Source organism: Plecotus auritus, assembly GCF_963455305.1.
Source record: "Plecotus auritus genome assembly, chromosome: 10".
Taxonomy (NCBI): Eukaryota; Metazoa; Chordata; class Mammalia; order Chiroptera; family Vespertilionidae; genus Plecotus; species Plecotus auritus.
The window spans coordinates 10,626,585-10,646,785 of NC_137785.1; the positions used below are offsets into that span (position 1 = coordinate 10,626,585).

Sequence of the window (20,201 nt, forward strand, 5' to 3'; positions counted from 1 at the left end):
GGGCCCTGTGAGATGGATACTATCCTCCTCGTTTCACAGCCTTTTCCTGCAGCTCAGAAAAGTGAAGTCACCGGCCCGAGGCCACACAACGCAACGGCAGGCCCAGAGTCCGAACCCAGGCCCTGGTGCTGACGGTGTCGCTCCTCTTGCTACTTGTCTGTTATGGCCCGTGGCTGTCCCGGGTCTTGAGTGTGGAGGTAGCATTTGTCAGCACCTATACCAGTGTCTGCACATACCAGGGACTCGGAAAATATTGGACAGACAGATGGATGGACAGATGGGTGGATGGGTGGATAGCCAGATGGATGGATGGATGGATGGATGGATGGATGATGGATGGACAAATGGATGGATGGATGGATGGATGGACGAATAGATGGATGGATGGAGGATGGATAGATGGATGGACGAATAGATAGATGGATGGATGGATGGATGGACGAATAGATGGATGGATGGACAAATAGATGGATGGATGGATGGATGGATGGATGGATGGATGAATAGATGATGGATGGAGGATGGATGGATGGATGAATAGATGGATGGATGGATGGATGGATGGATGAATAGATGGATGGTGGATGGACGAATGGATGGATGGGTGGATGGATGGATGAATGAATAGATGGATGGATGGAGGATGGAGGATGGATGGATGGATGGATGAATAGATGGATGAATAGATGGATGGATGGATGAATGGATGGAGGATGGATGGATGGATGGGTGGATGGATGGATGGGTGGGTGGATGAATAGATGGATGGATGGATGGATGGATGGAGGGTGGATGGATGGATGGATGGATGAATAGATGGATGGATGGAGGATGGATGGATGGATGAATAGATGGATGGATGGAGGATGGATGGAGGATGGAGGGTGGATGAATAGATAGATGGATGGAGGATGGAGGATGATGGATGGATGGAGGATGGATAGAGGATTGATGGATGGAGGATGGAGGATGGAGGGTGGAGGGTGGAGGGTGGAGGGTGGAGGGTGGATGTCTGGGTGAGTCAAATGGACAAATGCAGCTCCCTGCCCATTTTGCAGACATGAATCAGGAGGCGGCATCGGGACGTGGCTGAGGGCAGGGAGAGCTGCACAGGGCTCCTTGTGGCACGAGCGGGCTGGCCTCGGCTGCAGGTCCGGGCATCTGTGATGTGGCCCTGTTGGCTGGTACATGGGGGTGCTGGAGTGGATGGCTGTGCGAATGGCAGGGGCTCTGGGAGCCCCTGGGGTCCTGGAAGGAACCTACAGGCTGTCTGCCCTGGGTTGGGGTGGGTGCAGAGGGCTGGCCGTGGCCGCGCTGGGAGGGTGGGGTCAGCCTGCTTATGCAGTGAGGAGGCTGTGTGTGCCATGAGGCAGGCTTGGCATGGCTCAGACCCCCTCCCGGGCAGCCCAGCCATCAGCGTCCCCCCACCCCCTGCCCGCCCCCCGCCTTCCGACCTTCCCGCCGTCCAGAACCAATGGGTTAATTAGATAACGGGGCCTTTGATTAGCGGGGGAGGGGGCCTCTGGGCGCAGGGAAGGGGGTGAGGAGGAGGGAGGAGAGGTGCCCTCCCCGTCCAGAAGGAGAGAAAGGCGGCAGCGGGGAGGCGGCGCGGAGCACAGCCCGGCTCTGCACTGCCGTGTGACTGGAAATTGTAATCTCGGAAAGAGAGACCGAGCCGGCCCAGAGACCCAGACGGACGGACGGACAGAGTCTGACTGAGACAGGCTTCCGGACAACGCGAGGGTGACGGGGACAGCGCGGAGTGAGGGGGAGATGGCGGAAGGAGAGAGGGGGCCCGGAGGTCCCGGGGACATCAGGACGGAGAGGGGCAGCCGGGCAGGGGTGGCGGCCTGAGGAGGGGACGGGCCGGAGGCGGCGGGGCTGGGGGAGGAGCGGGGTGGGGTCTGCGCCGGCGAGGAGAGAGGCTGTTGGTGGGGGGAGTGGAGGTGGAGGTGGGGGTGGGGGCAGGGCCCAGGGGAGGCCCGCAGGGAGGGAGGAGACTGCTGCGGTGGCCTAGACAGCCGCCCCCTGGGGTGGGAAGGGCGACAGGCAAGGAGGGGGGGGGGCGCGGGGAGACCAGGAAGCCCCTGCGTCCCCCCCCACCACCCCGCCGCACGACCTGGACGAAACCCCAGAGAACTGGGGAGGCAGAGCCCCGGCAGCGGCTGGCGGCATGTGGAGGGGGGGCCTGGGGTGCAGGGAGAGGCCCCGCAGAAGCCGAGCCACCAGGGTGAGTGTCCGCTCTGTGCTCTGTGCTCTGTGGGAGGGGGACAAGGACGAGGCGGCCGAGGCTGGAGGGAGGGGGGCTGCAGATGCAGAAGCAGCGATGGGGGGTGCGGGCTGGCGGCGGGAGAGATGGGGATGTAGGGCGAGGAGGCAGATGGGGAGGCAGGCCTGGACCCTGCTGCTGCGGCTCCCTCACCCCCAGGCATCCTGGCCCCTGGTCCCCCAGCCTCCAGGCCCCGGGCTCAGAGGGTGTGGGCTGGGTCGGCGCCAGTCTTCTTAGGAGGTGGAACCGGGGCCCTGGGCTCAGACAAGGACAGGCACTGGCCTCCCGTCCCAGCACCTCCCGCCAGAGAGACGCACAGCCCTCACTTCACCACCCCCCCCCCCCCCCCCGCAGAAAATGAGTTCGGGCACGGACACAATCAAACCTCTCTCTGTCCCTCTGTCTCTCTGTCCCTCTGTCTCTGTCTCCAACTGTCTTTGTCCCTCTGTCTCTGTCCCTCTATCTCTCTGTCCGTCTCTCTGTCCCTCTGTCTGTCTCCCTCTGCCTGTCTCTCTCTCTCTCTCTCTCTCTGTCCCTCTGTCCGTCTCTCTGTCCCTCTGTCTCCCTGTCTGTCTCTGTCCCTCTGTTTCCCTGTCTGTCTCTGTCCCTCTGTCCCTCTGTCTCTGTCCCTCTGTTTCCCTGTCTGTCTCTGTACCTCTGTCTGTCTCCCTGTCTGTCTCTGTCCCTCTGTCCCTCTGTCCCTCTGTCTGTCTCCCTGTCTGTCTCTGTCCCTCTGTCTCCCTCTCGCTCTCACACACTCCGACACAGACAAACACACAGGCATCCTCATCCGAGTTGAGATGATGTAGGGAACTGCGGAAGGAGAGAGGGGATGTGTGCGCGCATGTGCGTGGGGCCTGTGTCCTGGGCCTGAGGCCGCGTGCGAGGGCGTGCCCCGCTCTGCTGGGGGGTGGGTGTGCGGCGGCCGGTGGGGGCCTCTCAGGTCGCGTGAGGGAGCAGGGCTTGCCGGCGTGGGTGCACCTGTGTGTCCTCCAGTGTGCTAGGGGCTGGGAGCCGAGGGGGACCCGAGCCAACAGCCCCTCCGCCCTCCCCACAGGCCCCAGGCCTGGGACAGCCGCTTCCTCCCCTGGCACCTGTGTCCTCACCTATAAACGGCCCCTAACCGCTCCCTCCCACAGTCCCCAGGAGGCTGGGGGCGGGGGGACGTCTGCGAGAAAAGGGCTTCCTCAGAATCCCCCGGCAGTTTCGTCACCGTGGTCACTGCTGATGTTACCGTTAGCTTGTCTTCCTTTCCTTCTCTGTCCGATGGAAACGGGGGTGAGAAGGCCTGACCCCACGCTGCCCCCCCCTCCCACAACTTAGGCACAGGGTCCCGGGCCCAGCACAGGCCCGTGGGCACCGCCGTGGCCTCCAGCACCTGCCACTCCGGGCAGCCTGGGTCCCCTTCCCCAGCATCGCCTCCAGCCCCCTCCCTGCCACTCCCACCCTCCCATCCCGCCCCCCCAGCCCCTGCCTCGCCCATCACTGCTCCTAGTCTGGTGCCTCTCGGTCCTTCCGGTTCCCCTGTGAGTCTAACTCAAGTCCCTGTAGCTGCTGTGAGGCCCACAGGGTCCGGACCAGCTGAGGGGCTGAGAGCAGCGTGGAGCTGGGGGCCTGGCCGCCGGGGGGCTTGGCCTCCTTGCAAACACTCCAGGCGGGAGAGGCCAGGGGAGGGGCCAGGACAGGACACTGGGCCCTGCTCGCAGGGGCTCGTGCCGGCAGCCAGGGGGCTGGGGTGGGTGGGTGATGGGAGCCTTTCTGCTGGGCTCTCCACCTTTCTCTGCCCCCTTTGTCTCGTCTGTCTTTCTCTCCATCCCTACCTAGTTATCCACCTTTTTGAAATCATGCAAAGAATTAAGTTTTTTTAAAAATATATTTTATTGATATTTTACAGAGAGGAAGGGAGAGGGACAGAGAGTCAGAAACATCGATGAGAGAGAAACATCGATCAGCTGCCTCCTGCACACTCCCCACTGGGTATGTGCCCGCAACCAAGGTACATGCCCTTGACCGGAATTGAACCTGGGACCCTTGAGTCCGCAGGCCGACGCTCTATCCACTGAGCCAAACTAGTTAGGGCAAGAACTAAGTTTTTTAAAAAATATCTTTTTATGGATTTCAGAGAGGAAGGGAGAGGGAGAGGGAGAGAAACATCAATGATGAGAGAGAGAATGATTGACTGGCTGCCTCCTGCACGCCCCAACCTGGGGATCGAGCCTGCATGCCCCACCCTGGGGATCGAGCCTGCATGTGCCCTGACTGGGAATTGAACTGGGACCTCCTGGTTCACAGGTCGATGCTCAACCACTGGACCACACCAGCTGGGCGAGAACTAAGTTTTGAATCTGGCTGACTTCTCCACTGACTGGCCAAGTGACCTTGGGCAAGCACTTCCTCTCCCGGGCCTCAGTGTTCAGCTCTGTGAAATGGGCACAATCTTCCCAACAGGGAGAGGATGGGATGAGATGAGGGCAGGGAGGTGAGGACCGAGGCAGCAGTGGCCGTGAGCTGGGTGTCGGGGGAACAGATGGGTCCCTCACTGAGCCTCTCCTCTCTCTCTCCCCACAGCCCCCCAGCGCCCACGCGGAGCATGAACAGTGAGGATGGCGCGTGCCTGCGGCTCCACGTGCCCCCCACTGCCGCCCGGTAGGATGTCCTGGCCCCACGGGGCCCTACTCTTCCTCTGGCTCTTCTCCCCACCCCTGGGGGCCGGCGGGGGTGGTGTGGCCTTGACGTCGGCGGCCGGAGGGGGCTCCCCGCCTGCCACCTCGTGCCCCGCGGCCTGCTCCTGCAGCAACCAGGCGAGCCGAGTGATCTGCACACGGAGAGACCTGGCCGAGGTCCCGGCCAGCATCCCTGTCAACACGCGGTACCTGAACCTGCAGGAGAACGGCATCCAGGTGAGCCCGGCCGCCGGCGGGGGTGGGCACAGGGGGTGGCCAGTCCCCGCTCCCTGCGTGGGCGAGGGCCTTCTGAGCGACCCCGCCCGCTCTTCAGGGCGGCCCCTGCCCACCTGGGGGATGCTGCCTGGACCCCCTCAGCCTGAGCCAGCGCCGGGGCTTCCTCAGCACCGGGCTCCCTGACTCAGCGCCCAGGTGTTGGGCTCGGGCGCAACCACCTACGCCTCGCACAGCGGGACAGGCCTGGCCCTGGAGTCGCAGGCTGCGCTGCCCGGGTCTGCAGTCTGCGTGCGGCCCGCCTGCTGCGCGGCTTCGCCCATGATGGCAGGGAGGGTCTGCGCCTGTTTCTGCATCTGGAGAAGGGGTGAGCCCTGCCCGCGGGTTGGTGTGAGGCTGAGGACTGAGGGTGTAGAATCGTCCTGGCCCCGTGAGCCCGCATTGCCGCCTGCACAGCTGGAGTGAGAATGGGAGCGCTGAGCCCGCGCCTGGCACCATGCACGCGGCTGGTGCTCGCCGGGGCGGTTGCCACCTGGTTAATTATGGCTGTGACGCAGGTGGCCCTGAATGAGGCTTTGGGGAGAAATGTGCCTGTTGGAAGCTGGGTCCCTCCTCTGATCTGTCGATGCCTGGGGCCAGGTCATCCGGGTTGTGGGGGCATCCTGGGCACAGTAGGGGCATCCTGGGCACAGTGAGGGTGTCCTGGGCACTGTGGGGCATCCTGGGCACTGTGGGGGCGTCCTGGGCACTGTGGGGCATCCTGGGCACTGTGGGGGTGTCCTGGGCACAGTGGGGATGTCCTGGGCACTGTGGGGGCGTCCTGGGCACTGTGGGGGTGTCCTGGGCACTGTGGGGGTGTCCTGGGCACTGTGAGGATGTCCTGGGCACTGTGGGGGTGTCCTGGGCACTGTGAGGATGTCCTGGGCACTGTGGGGGCGTCCTGGGCACAGTGGGGGCATCCTGGGCACAGTGGGGCGTCCTGGGCACAGTGGGGCGTCCTGGGCACTGTGGGGGTGTCCTGGGCACAGTGGGTGTGTCCTGGGCACTGTGGGGGCATCCTGGGCACTGTGGGGCATCCTGGGCACTGTGGGGCGTCCTGGGCACAGTGGGGGTGTCCTGGGCACTGTGGGGCATCCTGGGCACTGTGGGGCATCCTGGGCACAGTGGGGCATCCTGGGCACAGTGGGGCATCCTGGGCACTGTGGGGGCGTCCTGGGCACTGTGGGGGCATCCTGGGCACAGTGGGGCATCCTGGGCACTGTGAGGACGTCCTGGGCACTGTGGGGGCGTCCTGGGCACAGTGGGGGTGTCCTGGACACTGTGGGGGCGTCCTGGGCACTGTGGGGGCGTCCTGGGCACAGTGGGGGCGTCCTGGGCACAGTGGGGGCGTCCTGGGCACAGTGAGGGTGTCCTGGGCACTGTGGGGCGTTGAGCAGTATCCCTGGCCAGTAGGTGCCAGTTCCTAGAATGTCTCCAGATGTTGCCACACATTCCGGGGGGGCCTGGCCCCTGGCTGAGACCCACTGTTCCAATGGTGTGGGCTCAAGGTTCTACTTTAGGATTTCAAACCAAGTTAAATTTGCATTTGGCTAAGGCAGTGGTCGGCAAACTGCGGCTCGCAAGCCGCAGTTTGCTGCTCTGTTGACTAATGAGTTTGCTGACCACTGGGCCAAGGCAAGCCTGCCTGTGTCTGCATAGAGCCCATTTCTCAGTGAATTCGCAGCTAGCGAGCATTTAGTTTGTGAAGGCAAGAATAGAAGCTGGGTCATCTCTGAACACCTGTCTTTCACTAATAAATTTTCCTAGATGCTGTTCAACGAGAAAACAGGTGTCGGTCAGTCCCCGCCCCCTGCAGCCTCTCCCGACTGTCCTCGGGGCCTGGGACCAGGGCTGTGAGGGGGCAGCGCCAGGGGTGGCTGTGGCGCCAGGACCAGGAAGCCAGAGTCGGGTCCAGGAACATCCGGGCCTGGCCACATGGCTCCACCCCGCTCCTGCGGGCCCCACCGTGTCCTCTGCTCCAGGCCACCACCCCAGTCACTTCCCCAGTCCCCCTCCGTCCCTCCAGCTGCAGCCCCTGAAGGGGGGGACACTGACTCCATTGTCACCACACACCTGCCCTGCCCTCCATCTGTCCCCCATTTCCTCGCCTGACGGTCAGCAGATGCCTCCAGTCCCGGGTGATGCCGGGGCAATGCATGAACAGGGATGCGCTTGGCGGGCCATGGCCTTCGAGAAGCCGAGAAGCCGAGCGGCTGTGGAGTTGGTCCACAGGGCACGGCTGGGAGGAGCTCTGAGTCCCTCCCCCCACCCCCGGCCGCAGCCCCCTCTTCTCTTCCTGCGGGGGCGGGGGGGGTTTCACCGAACAAACCGTCCAGTCCCACAGGCGGCTGCTGAGAGCCAGGTGCCAGGCCTGCTCTGGGCACCGGCACAGACCTGCCCAGGACCAGGACGCGGGGAGCTCACGGCGGGGGGAGGGGGGACGGGGGGGGGGGGGGGCGGCACACGGCACCCGCGCCCCCAGCTCCTCGCGCCTCCAGTGCCCCGCCCATCCTCCCAGCGGCCACCAGTGGCGCTCGGGACACACCCCTTTGAGGAACGCAGTCCAGGCTCTTCATTACCACCCCCAGGTCCCCACAGGGGCGCCACCTCTCCAGCCTCCCGGTCACTCTCCAGTGCTGAGGACTTAGTCCCCCGGCCCTGGGTCCCCGCCTTCCTCTCTGGGTCGCAGCCCCTCCCCCAGCCCCCCAGCCCTGCCCTAAACGCACCTGTTAAAAGCCTCCTGGTTTTCTTTGTGTGGGAGGCCGTGACCTGGGCATTCGGGACACATCGGTGCCCAACTCCGACAGCCAGGCCCTGCCTCCCTGCGCCCACGGCCGGTGGGGACACAGACGCCGTCAGTCAGTGGCGCCTGTGCCCAAGGGTGTGGGGAGGAGTGGGGGGGGGCGGTGGGCACCGCTGTGGAGGCAGGGAGGCAGGGAGGCTGGTGGAGGCGGCACAGGTTTGGAGGAGGTCGGGAGCCTGCGGGCATCTGGGGAAGCGCGTTCCCAGCAGGGCTGGGGGGGTGGGGGTGTTGCTGAGAGAGGACAGTGACGCAGAGCCGGCTGGGCTTTGCAGTCACAGTGAGGACTTGGGGTCACAGAGGGAGCCGGGGTGGCTGTGGCAGAGGCTGGGTGGGCTCTGATGGGGGGTGTGAGGTGCTGGCACAGGCCACGGACCCGGGACCTGGGACAGCCGGCGGCTGGTGCAGAGCTCAGGAGAGCTGCGGAGGCTCAGACAGGCTGGTGGGGGTGCGGTGGTGACCAGAGGACTGGTTCTGGGTCTGTGTTGAAGGTGGAAATGGCAGGGTTTCCCTGCAGAGGGGAGGTGGGAGGGAGGCAGAGAACGAGGATGGCCCGGGGTTTTAAGCCTGAGCTGGCCCCTCTGGTGGGACCTGCTTGCTCATATGCCTGTCACCCCCACTCCAGGCCACCGGCCTCCAAACCTTTGGCTCCACATCCCTGTCAGAGTACACACGTGGCCCCGCGGACATACATGAGTTCATGTGTAATTCTCGCTCAGTCTCCTGCACCGTGGACACGAAAAGGCACACACAGCCCGGCCAGCGTGGCTCAGTGGTTAAGGGTCGACCTATGAACAGTTCGATTCCTGGTCAAGGGCACGTGCCCGGGTTGCAGGCTCGATCCCCAGTGTGGGGAGTGCAGGAGGCAGCCGATCAATGATTTCCTCTCATCATTGATGTTTCTGTCTCTCTCTCCCTCTCCTTTCCTCTCTGAAATCAATAAAAATATATTTTTTTAAAAGAAAAAGAAAAGGCACACAGAAATGGGCTCCCTTAATGGGTCCAAATCCCAACACTTTCATTCCTCATCCTGGGGATCCTGCACCCCACTCTGGAGACCACCGACTCCTGACACTGCCCGCTCCCCGAGGGCAGAGGGTGTCCGTCCACAAGGGCGGGTGCTGGCCATGGCCCATGCGGCTCAGTTGGTCGGAGCGTCATCCTGTGCACAGTCGCAGGTTTGATTCCCTCCCGGTCAGGGCACGTACCTGGGTTGCAGGTTTAAATCCCATTCGGGTGCGTGCAGGAAACCGATGGATGTTTCCTTCTCACATCGATGTTTCTCTCTGTCTCTCCCTCTCCCTTCCTCTCTCTACATATCAATGAAAACATTTCCTCAGGTGAGGATTTTTTTTAATTAATTTATTTTTTTGAAGAGCAGTAGATCTGGCCTCTTTACCAGGCATCTTGCAGGTGGCTGGAGTGGGACCATCTGGGGAGCAATTAGAGGCGTTTTTAAAAAGAACAACTCCTTAATTATACAAATAAAAAAGTTTAAAAACCACCCTTAGTCCCACCACCTGGATATAAATAACTGCTGCTCAGCTTTTGTTTTAAAAGCCTTCCTGGCTCTTTTGTGTGCCTCTGTGCATGTATTTTTAAATTATTGATTACAGAGTGAATGCAAATTCATTTAGAAACACTAGAAAATATAGCTAAAACACAGAACAAGCCAAGCAAAATTCCACAGCCGCCCGGGACACGCGCCACACACATCCTCGGCACATGCGCAATAGGCTGGGGTTAGGAAACCCATTTATAGCTTTTCTCTCTTTTCAAATTAAAAAAATAAAATAAAATAAAGAGCCCTAGCCAGTTTGGCTCAGAAGATAGAGCGTTGCCCTGCGGACCAAAGGGTCCGGGTTCGATTGCGGTCAAGGGCACGTACTTTGATTGCAGGTTCCTCCCCGGTGGGGGCCCTGGTTGGGGCTCCTGCAGGAGGCAACCAATGGATGTTTCTCTCTGTTTTCCCCTCTCTCCTCCACTCTCCCTAAAAATCAATGGGAAAATATCCTGGCATGAGGATTAACTAAAAAAAAAAAGGAAATGAAATCACGCCATTTCATGCGGGAACGCCAAGTGCACAGGTGGCCGGGGCCTCTCCTTGGGATGATGGTTTAGTCTTGGGGAGAGTTAAACGCCCTTCTGTGACACGGCAGGGACAGGGGTGTGGAGGTGGTGGTTTGGATGCCTTTGTGGGCAAGATGGTTTATTTATTTTTTTAATCACCGGCCTTCCGTGAGGTCCCTCATTCTGTTTGAGGTTGGACTGGGCATGTGAGCCCGGGGCCACGGAGAGGCCTTCAAGGCGGAGGCCTGGGGACCAGCCTTCCCTCTGCCTCGTAGCCACAGTGACCTGAAGGAGCGGGTTGGACTGGGGCTCTGGCTGGGGAAGCATCTGTAGCCTGGCACCCCTCGGTGTCCTGGGGGGGGGGGGCAGGGGCAAGCTCCCACCCCTGGGCTCTGCTCCTGCTCCTCGGTGAGGCCCTGGCTGCAGTCTCCGTCCTCCTTCACCGCCTGCTCCTCCTCCGCTCCATCCCCTCCTCCCCGCAGCCAGCCACCCTCATCTGTTTACTGTGGGTCTTTCTGCTTGTGTGTGTCCTGGAAAGCGCTTATTGTTGCTTTGTGTGCGTGTATTTTTAATTCATGTAAATGACGCTGTGTTATGGATGGCTTTCTTTGTCTCACTGTTTTCCCTCGGCCTGGGTTGTTAAGCGCCATCCACGTGGCTGTGTGTGTGTGTGTGTGTGTGTGTGTGTGCACGCGTGCGCGGGCAACTGCCTGCTCCATTGCTTTAACTGCTGCAGAATTCCCCTTGATGGGCGCCCCCTCACACCCTGCCTCCCACCCTAGTCAGGACAGACACCCAGGAGACTTCCAGCTGCTCCCACACACACAAATCCTCCCTGGGGACCCCTTTGGTGCCCGCGTGACAATGTCTTGGAATGTGTCCCTGGGGGACTGGTGGCTCAGAGGACATGCACTCAGCCTCACACCGATCCCATCCACCAAGGCTTGTAGTCGGCTGCCCTGGGTCCCTTGGGGGCCCGTGAGGTCATGTGCACGGAGTGTGTGACAGCTCTTGGCAAAGACCGCGCTTCTGTCCTCAGAAACAATCAGCCCATCCCAAGGAGACACTCATGGGTGCTGTAGGGTTAGGCCGAAGGGCAGCCCAGCCTCCATGGGGCTGCAAAGGCAGCCCGCGGGTCTGATGATGGGCGTCGGGTAAGCGAGTGGCCGCGCCTCTCACGCGGGAGGTCATGGGTAAGCGAGTGGCCGCGCCTCTCACGCGGGAGGTCATGGGTAAGCGAGTGGCCGCGCCTCTCACGCGGGAGGTCATGGGTAAGCGAGTGGCCGCGCCTCTCACGCGGGAGGTCATGGGTAAGCGAGTGGCCGCGCCTCTCACGCGGGAGGTCATGGGTAAGCGAGTGGCCGCGCCTCTCACGCGGGAGGTCATGGGTAAGCGAGTGGCCGCGCATCCCACGCGGGAGGTCATGGGTAAGCGAGTGGCCGCGCATCCCACGCGGGAGGTCATGGGTAAGCGAGTGGCCGAGCATCCCACGCGGGAGGTCATGGGTAAGCGAGTGGCCGCGCCTCTCACGCGGGAGGTCATGGGTAAGCGAGTGGCCGCGCATCCCACGCGGGAGGTCATGGGTAAGCGAGTGGCCGCGCATCCCACGCGGGAGGTCATGGGTAAGCGAGTGGCCGAGCATCCCACGCGGGAGGTCATGGGTAAGCGAGTGGCCGAGCATCTCACGCGCGAGGTTACCGGCTACTGAGAACGGAATTGGAGGAATATCGAATGACACAGGAAATTGCTTCAAATGCAATATCGAGTTTCCAAAGGATGCGAGCAGGATGTCCGATTTGTTTTACAACTTAATTTAAAAAACAACAGCAGCAGGGACCACCCAAAAATGTCAAAAGCGCTTACGACTGTGGGTGACAGTGGGGATCTGACATGTTGTGAAGCCCGCTGGGCCTCAGTTTCGTCACCGACCTGGGGACGGGCACAGCCTCCCCCGTCAATGAGAAATCGCGCCTCCTTCCTGGACAGCGTGTACTAAGCACCGCCATGTGCCAGGCGCGCTCCGTGGCCCTGGGGACCGAGGTCGCCAGCAGATCACAGCTGAGAAGGCGACAGCGAGGCCGGCCTCGCCGCGGTCACTGTCATCCTGCTCCACTCAGAGAAGCGCCGGCCTCAGGCGCCTGCTCTGAGCGCCCAGCCCAGTCCAGTCGAGCCCCCGCCCCGGAGTGCACGGCCCCCGACTTCGTGGACACCGGCCGCGGTCACCGCTGGCCCAGTGCTCAGCTCGGAGTCGAACCGTGACATGGCCGAATGGGAGAAGCGCCACGTCCTGGAGAGCCACGTGGCTTCTGAGCCTCATGACAGCCCCAGGGAGGGCCGGTGGGGGTGTCATCCCCACGTTTCACTTGAGCAGACTGAGGCCCCCAGAGCCAGAAGACCCATGGCCCCCAGTAATTACACCCCCCCCATTATCATCACCTGCCCTCCCCCCATGGCTCCAAGTCCTAGTTCCACAGTCCGCTAACTTCAACATGCTGGCCACACACACACACACACACACACACACACACACACACACACCACCCCAGTGGCCCTATTCTTATCCCCATTTTACAGACCAGGACACTGAGGCAGGGAGAGCGAGGGTGCTGTGCAAGAGGCCACCGTTAGCAAGGGGATTGAGACTTAGCCCGGCAGGCTGGCTGCAGAACTTGATTTCTCTTTTAACTTGAGGATATGTTTTTTATTGATTTTTAGAGAGAGGGGAAGGGACAGAGAGAGAGAAACATGGATGTGAGAGAGAGTCGTCCATCGGTTGCCTCCCATATGCACCCCAAGTGGGGATTGGACTCACAACCTGGGAATGTGCCCTGACCAGGAATGGAACCCACAACCCTTCAGTGCAAGGACGATCTTACAATCCACTGAGCCTCCCGGCCAGGGCTGAACTTGATTTCTTTCTCTTTTAAAATTTATTTATTTATTATTTTGTTGTTGTTAATCCTGACCTGAGGATATCTTTCCATTGATTTTAAGAGAGAGTGGGAGAGAGAAAGATAGAAACATTGATGTGAGAAAAACACATCGATTGGCTGCCTCCTGCACGAGCCCCGACCAGGGCCAGGCTGGGGAGGAGCCTGCAATCGCAGGCCCAGGCCGACGCTCTATCCACTGAGCCAAACAGGCTAGGGCTGAACTTGATCTTTTTTTTCTTTTCTTTTCTTTTCTTTTCTTTCGTTTGAACTTGATTTCTTAACGTGCTTCTGATGCTCCCTAATTGGCAGCTCTCTGGGCTCCGCGCCTGGTGACAGAACTGTGAGCCAGTCCTGACTGCGTGGGCACAGCCCTCGGGGCTCTGGCCTCCTCCTTGCCCATTGGGATGCTCACCCACCTCCCCCCCCCATCCCACCCCCCACCCCTGCCTCCTGGCCTCTGTCTCTCTCCCCTTCCCCCACCCCCAGCCGGAGCTGCCACATCATCCCTGTTCCCCTTGCAACAGGCACCTGCCCCAGGGGGCTGTCTGGTCCCAGCCACACCACACTCGGGGGCGCCCTCCGCTGGGCCCAGACACAGCCCCAGCCCGCGTCCCTCCGCACGTGCTCCACGCCAGGCGCTCTTCCTCGTGGGTCCGTCTCCACCTGGAAACCAGCTCTGAGCGGGAACCCAGCTGAGACCTTGAGTCCCTGCGCCCCCCCACCGCGTGTCTGACAGGCCCAGCTAGTGCACCTGCAGCACCCAGTCCTGTTCCTGATTGGTTTATTGAGCACCTACTGTGTGCCCTTACTGAGCACCTACTGTGTGCCCGGCACTGCACCAAGCACAAAGCACAGTGAGCAGGGCAGGTTCACATCCCTGCCCCCTGCGAAGCTGGGCGGAGAGACAGGCAGAAGGCGCACAGCACAGCTGACTCCTAGACAGTGTCAAACATGCACATATAACTTTTGACTCTCCCCAAAATTGCTTGTCCCTCGGTGTCTACCAGGGGAGGGGGGAGTTGATTCCAGGACCCCTGTCAGACACCTGTATCTGTGGATGCTCAAGTGGAAAACGGTGTGGAACAGTGAACGCAGAGTCCGCCCTTAGCATCGGCGGGCTCCCAACCACAGACCCAAACTAGCTCAGGTGTTAACGGAAAAGCCCACAAGTGGACCCGCACAGCTCACCCAGTTGGTTGTTCGAGGGCAGTACTTCTGGCTGGAGGTGAGAGCTGCGAGCTGAGCCAGACGGGCAGGAGAGGGGCAGGGGGCAGGGGGGATGCCTTCCTGGGAGGGCTGACCCCTGACCCCACTGCCTTAGGCCAGGCGGAGGAGGGGGGGGCTTGGAGCTCCTAGCAGGAACAGTTAGTATTGTTGGTGGAGGCGGAGGTGAGGTGATATTGACCAAAATAGCATAATGGTCTTCCCTAAGGGCGGAGACACTGGTTCTGAGTGGCCACCTGGCGCTGGGTAGGGCTGTGTTGTCTCTGTGCTTTTTCTCATTTAGTCCTCAGGGCCCTGTCCCCCCTGCAGAGGGGGGAGGCCGGGGAGGCCCCGGAGGCTAGGGAAGCCCAGGAGGCCGGGGAGGCCCAGTCTAGGCTGAGTGACTCACTGAGTGAGGTGCCCGCCAGGCCCCAGCCGTGTCCTAGGAGTTCCGGTGCCCCCCTGGGAAAGGGAGACGCACCCTTATCTCCGGGAAGGAGGAGATATGAGAAGTCCCCGTGAAAGTGGTTGGAAAAATAACAATGATTTTTAAAATTGCGAATGTAAAAAAAGAAACTAACGGGGAAAAAGCACAAAAGTGGAGCTTACGAAATTTTTACCGGTTCATTGCATTCAAAACGTATAAAAACAATTTATCTCCATAGTGTTTAAGATGAACGATGCACTTAATCATTTTCCTACCATGGTTAAATTTTAATAAAGGATTTCTTGGCAGTTTGTTTTCTTAAAAACCCCAACAGAACACAGTGGTTTTTTTCCAGCGTTAGTAACATGTGCTCACCACAACGGGAGCCGGAGGATGAGGGGGCAGAAGCCCCATTAGGTGTCTGTGTCCTTGACGCTGGACACAGAGCCGGACTGGGTAGGGTTGGGCCCAGTAACTGGGGGGAAGGAGTGAGGGGACCAGGGGACTCAGGCAGGTAGGCAGCTGTCAGAGGCAGGACCCCAGGCCTCGCTTCTCTGCTGGGGGCAGGGGGGAGTGTCTGCCCCAAGCACCAGGCCCACCTTGTCCACGCCACCTCCCCCCACCCCCGTGACCGTGGCCACCAGGGTGCCTGCCCCGGCCTCAGAGAGAGTTTGACCACCTGTTCTGCTGTGGAGGGGCCGCAGGCCCGCCTCCCCACTGCCACCCGGGCGGCCCCGGTCACCATGGCATTTACTGACGGTGTGTCTCTCCTCCCCACTGCGGGTCAGCTCCGGCTGCGGCTGTCTCGTCCACGGCTGCATCCCCAGAGCCCGGCGTGGAGCCTGACACATAGCAGGCGCCCAGGGACTACCTGTCAAGTGAGCCAGTGGACACACGCTGACGTCTGAGCACGGAGCGGGCCATGCCGCTCACATCCACACGGACACGGCAGGCAGTGAGCCCCTCTGCTCAGGGTGGGCCGGCGGGGTGGGGACCTCGTGCTCCGATTCAGGAGAGCCCTGGCCGGGCGGCTCAGTTAGAGTGTCGTTTCATGCCCCAAATGGACGCGGGTTCGACTCCCCAAGTAGCCGGAGTGAGGGCGTGTGGCGGGGAAGGGAGGCAGGCGGACGCCCGTTGTTGCAGGTTTGATCCCTGGCAGGGGGTGTGCAGGAGGCAGCCGATCCATGTCTCTGTCTCACATCCATGTTTCTCTCTCCCCTCCTCTCTCTCTAAAAATCAATAAACATCTCCTCGGTGAGGATAGAACATTAAAGAACTAAAATAAAATAGTTCAGGGGAAGCGGGCTGCTCCTGTCTCCCTCTGGCATGTGAAGGCTTCCTCAGATGAGGCCTCCCATCCGCTCCTCAGCGTCGCTTTATCGGTAACGAAATGGGCAGTGGATGAAGAGGAGGCATTGGACAGGGCCCAAGAGGGTGCTCGGGAGGTGTCCGGGCAGATGAAAGGGAAGGGCGTTCTGAGCAGAGAGAACAGCATATGCGAAGGTGGGGGACCTGGTGAGAGAGTTCCAGGAGCTGAGACTGGTGACAGGCCGCTGGAGTGAGGCTGCACGGGAGGGGGTCGTACGGAGGGGCTGGGGGAGGCAGGCAGGGCTTCCGGCTCGGACTGGATGGCCGCAGAGGGCACTGGCCAGCCATGGGGGGTTGTGGAGGAGGACAGAGCAGGGTCAGCCCTGGGTGTGGCGAGGCCCTGTAGATGACGGATGGAGGGGAGAGGCTGGAGGTGGGTCACGGGGGTGGAGAGAAGTTGGATGAGACATTGACAAGGGACAGAACTGCGAGGCGGGCCTGCTGACCCCGCGGGGAGGCCCTGGGTGGTGCGGGGGTCAAGGCTGCAGGCCCGCTCTTGCCTGGGAAGGCGAACCGGAGGGGCCACGCGGAGAACAGGGACCCCAGAAGGAGTGGGGGGCAGAGGAAGAGGCAGCGCATCCTGCTGGGCTTGCAGATGGGCTAGCTGGCTCCCGGGGACCCCCCCTGACCAAGTGTCCCCAGGACCGGACGAGGGGCCGCCTCCCAGAGCGCTTCCTGGTCTCAGCTTCTCAGCCCGAACCCAAGTCCAGGCTCTCGCAGCCCAGCTCCTCTCTCCCTGGTGACCCGCTGGAACTCCCTCTCCATTATTATTGTTACTGTTATTTTTAAATTGTTTTTAAAATATATCTTTATTGATTTCAGAGAGGAAGGGAGGGGGAGGGAGAGATGGAAACATCAATGATGAGAGAGAGTCACGGATTGGCTGCCTCCTGCACACCCCACTGGGGATCGAGCCAGCAACCTGGGCACGTGCCCTTGACTGGAATCGAACCCGGGACCCTGCCGTCCTCAGGCCTTTGGCTCCATCCACGGAGCCACACCGGTGGGGATGTTATAGTATTAACAGAAGCAGCGGCGAGGCCTGCTTTGAGCTCCGCCAGCATTTCGCAGGGCGATGACAACGGCGACGTGAGACGGGCGCGTGGTCACGATGTTTCCCCCGGACTTCCCGGGCTCCGGGCCGCGCCACTGGCCCTGGCCCCTGCAGGACCCAACACGCGGGCTCCAGGCGTGTCTGACCAGGAAAGCTGCTGTGGTGGCGCCGTTCGGGCCGCCACGGGATGAGGAGGAAGCGAGGCTGGGGGCCCACGTGGCGGAGCCGGAGCTGCAGGGCTCAGCCCCCCAGCCTCCTGGACAGCCGCAGGGCCGGCGAGGGGTCTCTCCAGCCCTCCCACCTCCCAGGCCATCGTTCCCAGGAAGCCACGTCCTGCAGGGGCCACTCCCCCGGTGGCAGGAGCTTCCTTAGGCCTGTCACCCCCAGCCAGCTCCCTCCGGAAGCGACTCACCCCTCCTTTGCGGAGGTTTCTCCAGCTCTAAGAGCCAGCATGTCACGGGAGGAAGCTGGAGAAAGCGCAAGCCTATTAAAGAAAAAAGTGCCCTGGCCAGTGTGGGCTCAGTGGATAGAGCGTAGGCCCACAGACTGAAGGGTCCCGGGTTCGATTCCGGTCAAGGGCACGTACCCTGGTTGCAGGCTCCCTGGCCCTGGTTGGGGTGTGTGCAGGAGGCAACCAATCAAATGTGTCTCTCTCACAACAGCGTTTCTCTCTTCTCTCCCCCTCCCTTCCACTCTCTCTAAAAATCAATGGAAAAATATCCTCTGGGTGAAGATTAACAAAAATAAAATAAAAAATAAATAAAACAATTGACTTAAAAAAAAAGAAAGAAAGAAAGAACGGACCCGTCCATCCGTCAGAGTAGGTGTGCTCTGGGGAGGCGGCTGTGGCCACGGCGGCGTCACTGAGGCCGATCCCATGACCATCCCAGGAACCGCGGGCCGGAGAGGTAGTGCATCACCCACGTTTGTAAGAATAAAAAGATGATGGGAGCGATCTCCCTGCATCATACGCATCATACGCATCAGAAAAGGGATCGGGAGGTTGTGCGAAGTCGCTAACAGAAGTGAATTGTGGGTAGAGGCCCTTTGGCTGAGTTTTCTGATTTTTCTTTTCTCCTTATGCTTTTTCCTAAAATGAATATATAGTGCTTTTTTTATTTTTTTATCCTCACCAGAGGATTTTTTTTCATTGATTTTTAAAGAGAGAGGAGCCCTAGCTGGTTTGGCTCAGTGGATAGAGCGTCGGCCTGCAGAACAAAGGGTTTGGTTCCGGTCAAGGGCAGGTAGCTCGGGTGCAGGCGCCTCCCCAGCCCGGGCCCTGGTCAGGGTGCACGCAGGAGGCAACCAATCGATGTGCTTCTCTCACATCGATATTTCTCTGTCTTTCTCTCTCTCTTTCCCTCTCTCTAAAAATCAATGGAAAAATAGTCTTGGGTGAGGATTAAAAAATAATAATAATAAAGTGGCTGTATCGTTTTTTAAGGTGAGAGAGAGAGAGAGAGGAAGGGTGAGAAAGAGAGAAACATCGATGTGGAAACATCAATGTGAGAAACATGGATCAGTTGCCTCCTGTGTGCACCCCAACCGGGGATCGGACCCACGACCCAGGTATGTGCCCTGACTGGGAATCGAACCCACAACCCTTTGGTGTTCAGGACGATGTGCAACCGACTGAGCCACCCAGCCAGGATGCGTATATATTACTTTCTCGGCAGAATAGAAAGGTGTATGGAGATTGCTCTGTTACTGTAACCTGGCACCCAGCGTGGACCTGGCCTCAGGAGAGGCCGGGTGGTGTTTAGTAGGGGAGGGGGGAGGGGGGAGGGGGGAGGGGGGTGGGCGGGGTGTCTCTGGGGAGAGACAGCAGATAGGCAGCTGGCGCAATGGGGGCCCAGGTGGGGGTGACAGAGCCAGGACAGCCTCCAAGGTGACCCCTGAGCGGGGAGTGGAAGGCAGAGGGAGAGGCAAGTGCAGAGGCATGGGGGAATGCGCTGGGCTCAGGGAATTGCTGGGGGCGCGGGGGGGGGGGGGGATTCGGGAAGGATGGGGGAAGGGGAGGGGGCAGTCATGCCAGGCCCCTATGCCTTCCAGGGCAGGGACTGTGTGTTATATGGGATGGACCGGCACACTTGGTCCTCTTGGTCTGCGGCAGATGTGGGCTCTGGGAGTGACAGGGGCTCTGGGCGGGGGGGGGGGGGGGGGGGGGGGGCGCTGTGAGCAGGAGGGACTGGGAACTGTGGGTAGGAACAGACCTCCTGGGGCCGGGTGTCCAGGGGGGCCCAGGTGTCCAGGGGGGCCCAGGCCATGGACTGGAGAGGAGGGCGGGGGGGACAGCAAGTGTCAGACCGACCAGCCATCTCTGGTTGTCGCTGCCCTGGGGCCTCCTCCACCCGTGGCGGCAGTGTGGCCTGTCAGCAGGCTCAGGGCTGGAAGGCCCCTCCTTCCTGGCAATCCTGTTTCATAGGCGGCGGCGGGGGGGGGGGGGGGGGGGGGGGCGCGGGCGCAGGCAAAATGCCGTTGTGCTCCCACAGCGCAGGAGCCCAGGAAGCGCCTGGCAACCTGCACAGCCTCACACGCCATCACGTGGACGGGAAAACACGCCAGGGGTTTGCAAGGCTGAGTGTGAAAAGAGTGGCAGTCTCTCCCTCGTCGGTTTCAGCTCAGTTACATGGTGAAGTCATAATATTTGGGATCTAGTGGGCTAAATAAACACGATTAAAGTTGGTTTTGCCTGTTTAGGGTTTTCTTTTTTTATTATTATTATCCTCACCCGAGGATAGGTGTGTGTGTTTTAATATATTTTTACTGATTTCAGAGAGGAAGGGAGAAGGGGAGAGAGAGAGAGAGAGAGAAACATCCATGATGAGAATCTGGTCACCTGCCTCCTGCACGCCCCACACTGGGGACAGAGCCTGCAACCCGGGCGTGTGCCCTGACCGGGAATCAAACCCTGACCTCCCGGTTCATAGGTTGATGCTCAACCACTGAGCCACACTGGCTGGGCCTGAGGATAGATATGTTTATTGATGAGAGAGAGAGAGAGAAACATTGATCGGTTGCCTCCCATACTGTCCTGACCAGGGATTAAACCTGAAACCTGCTGGTGTACTGGATGACACTCAACCACCTGAGCCCCCCACCAGGGCTTGCGTTTACTCTGAATGTGGCTTTTAGGAAACG

At 60.4% G+C, this 20,201-nt stretch overlaps 1 protein-coding gene across 7 annotated transcripts in view; it reads left to right on the forward strand.

The window, feature by feature from the left end:
- LRRC4B (leucine rich repeat containing 4B) overlaps nt 1-20,201 on the forward strand; it is a 41,755-nt gene that overhangs the window by 16,657 nt on the left and 4,897 nt on the right. The window contains exons 2-4 of one of the 7 annotated variants that reach the window (XM_080645746.1): nt 40-197; nt 1,059-1,151; nt 4,838-5,169. In XM_080645746.1, the coding sequence (XP_080501872.1) occupies nt 4,873-5,169 (297 nt within the window). In that variant the 5' untranslated portion in view covers nt 40-197; nt 1,059-1,151; nt 4,838-4,872. Of the gene's footprint in view, nt 1-39; nt 198-1,058; nt 1,152-1,604; nt 1,744-1,985; nt 2,231-3,188; nt 3,548-4,561; nt 4,749-4,837; nt 5,170-20,201 lie in introns of those variants that run through there. The other 6 variants (XM_080645748.1, XM_080645747.1, XM_080645749.1 and 3 more) reach the window with 6 other exon arrangements.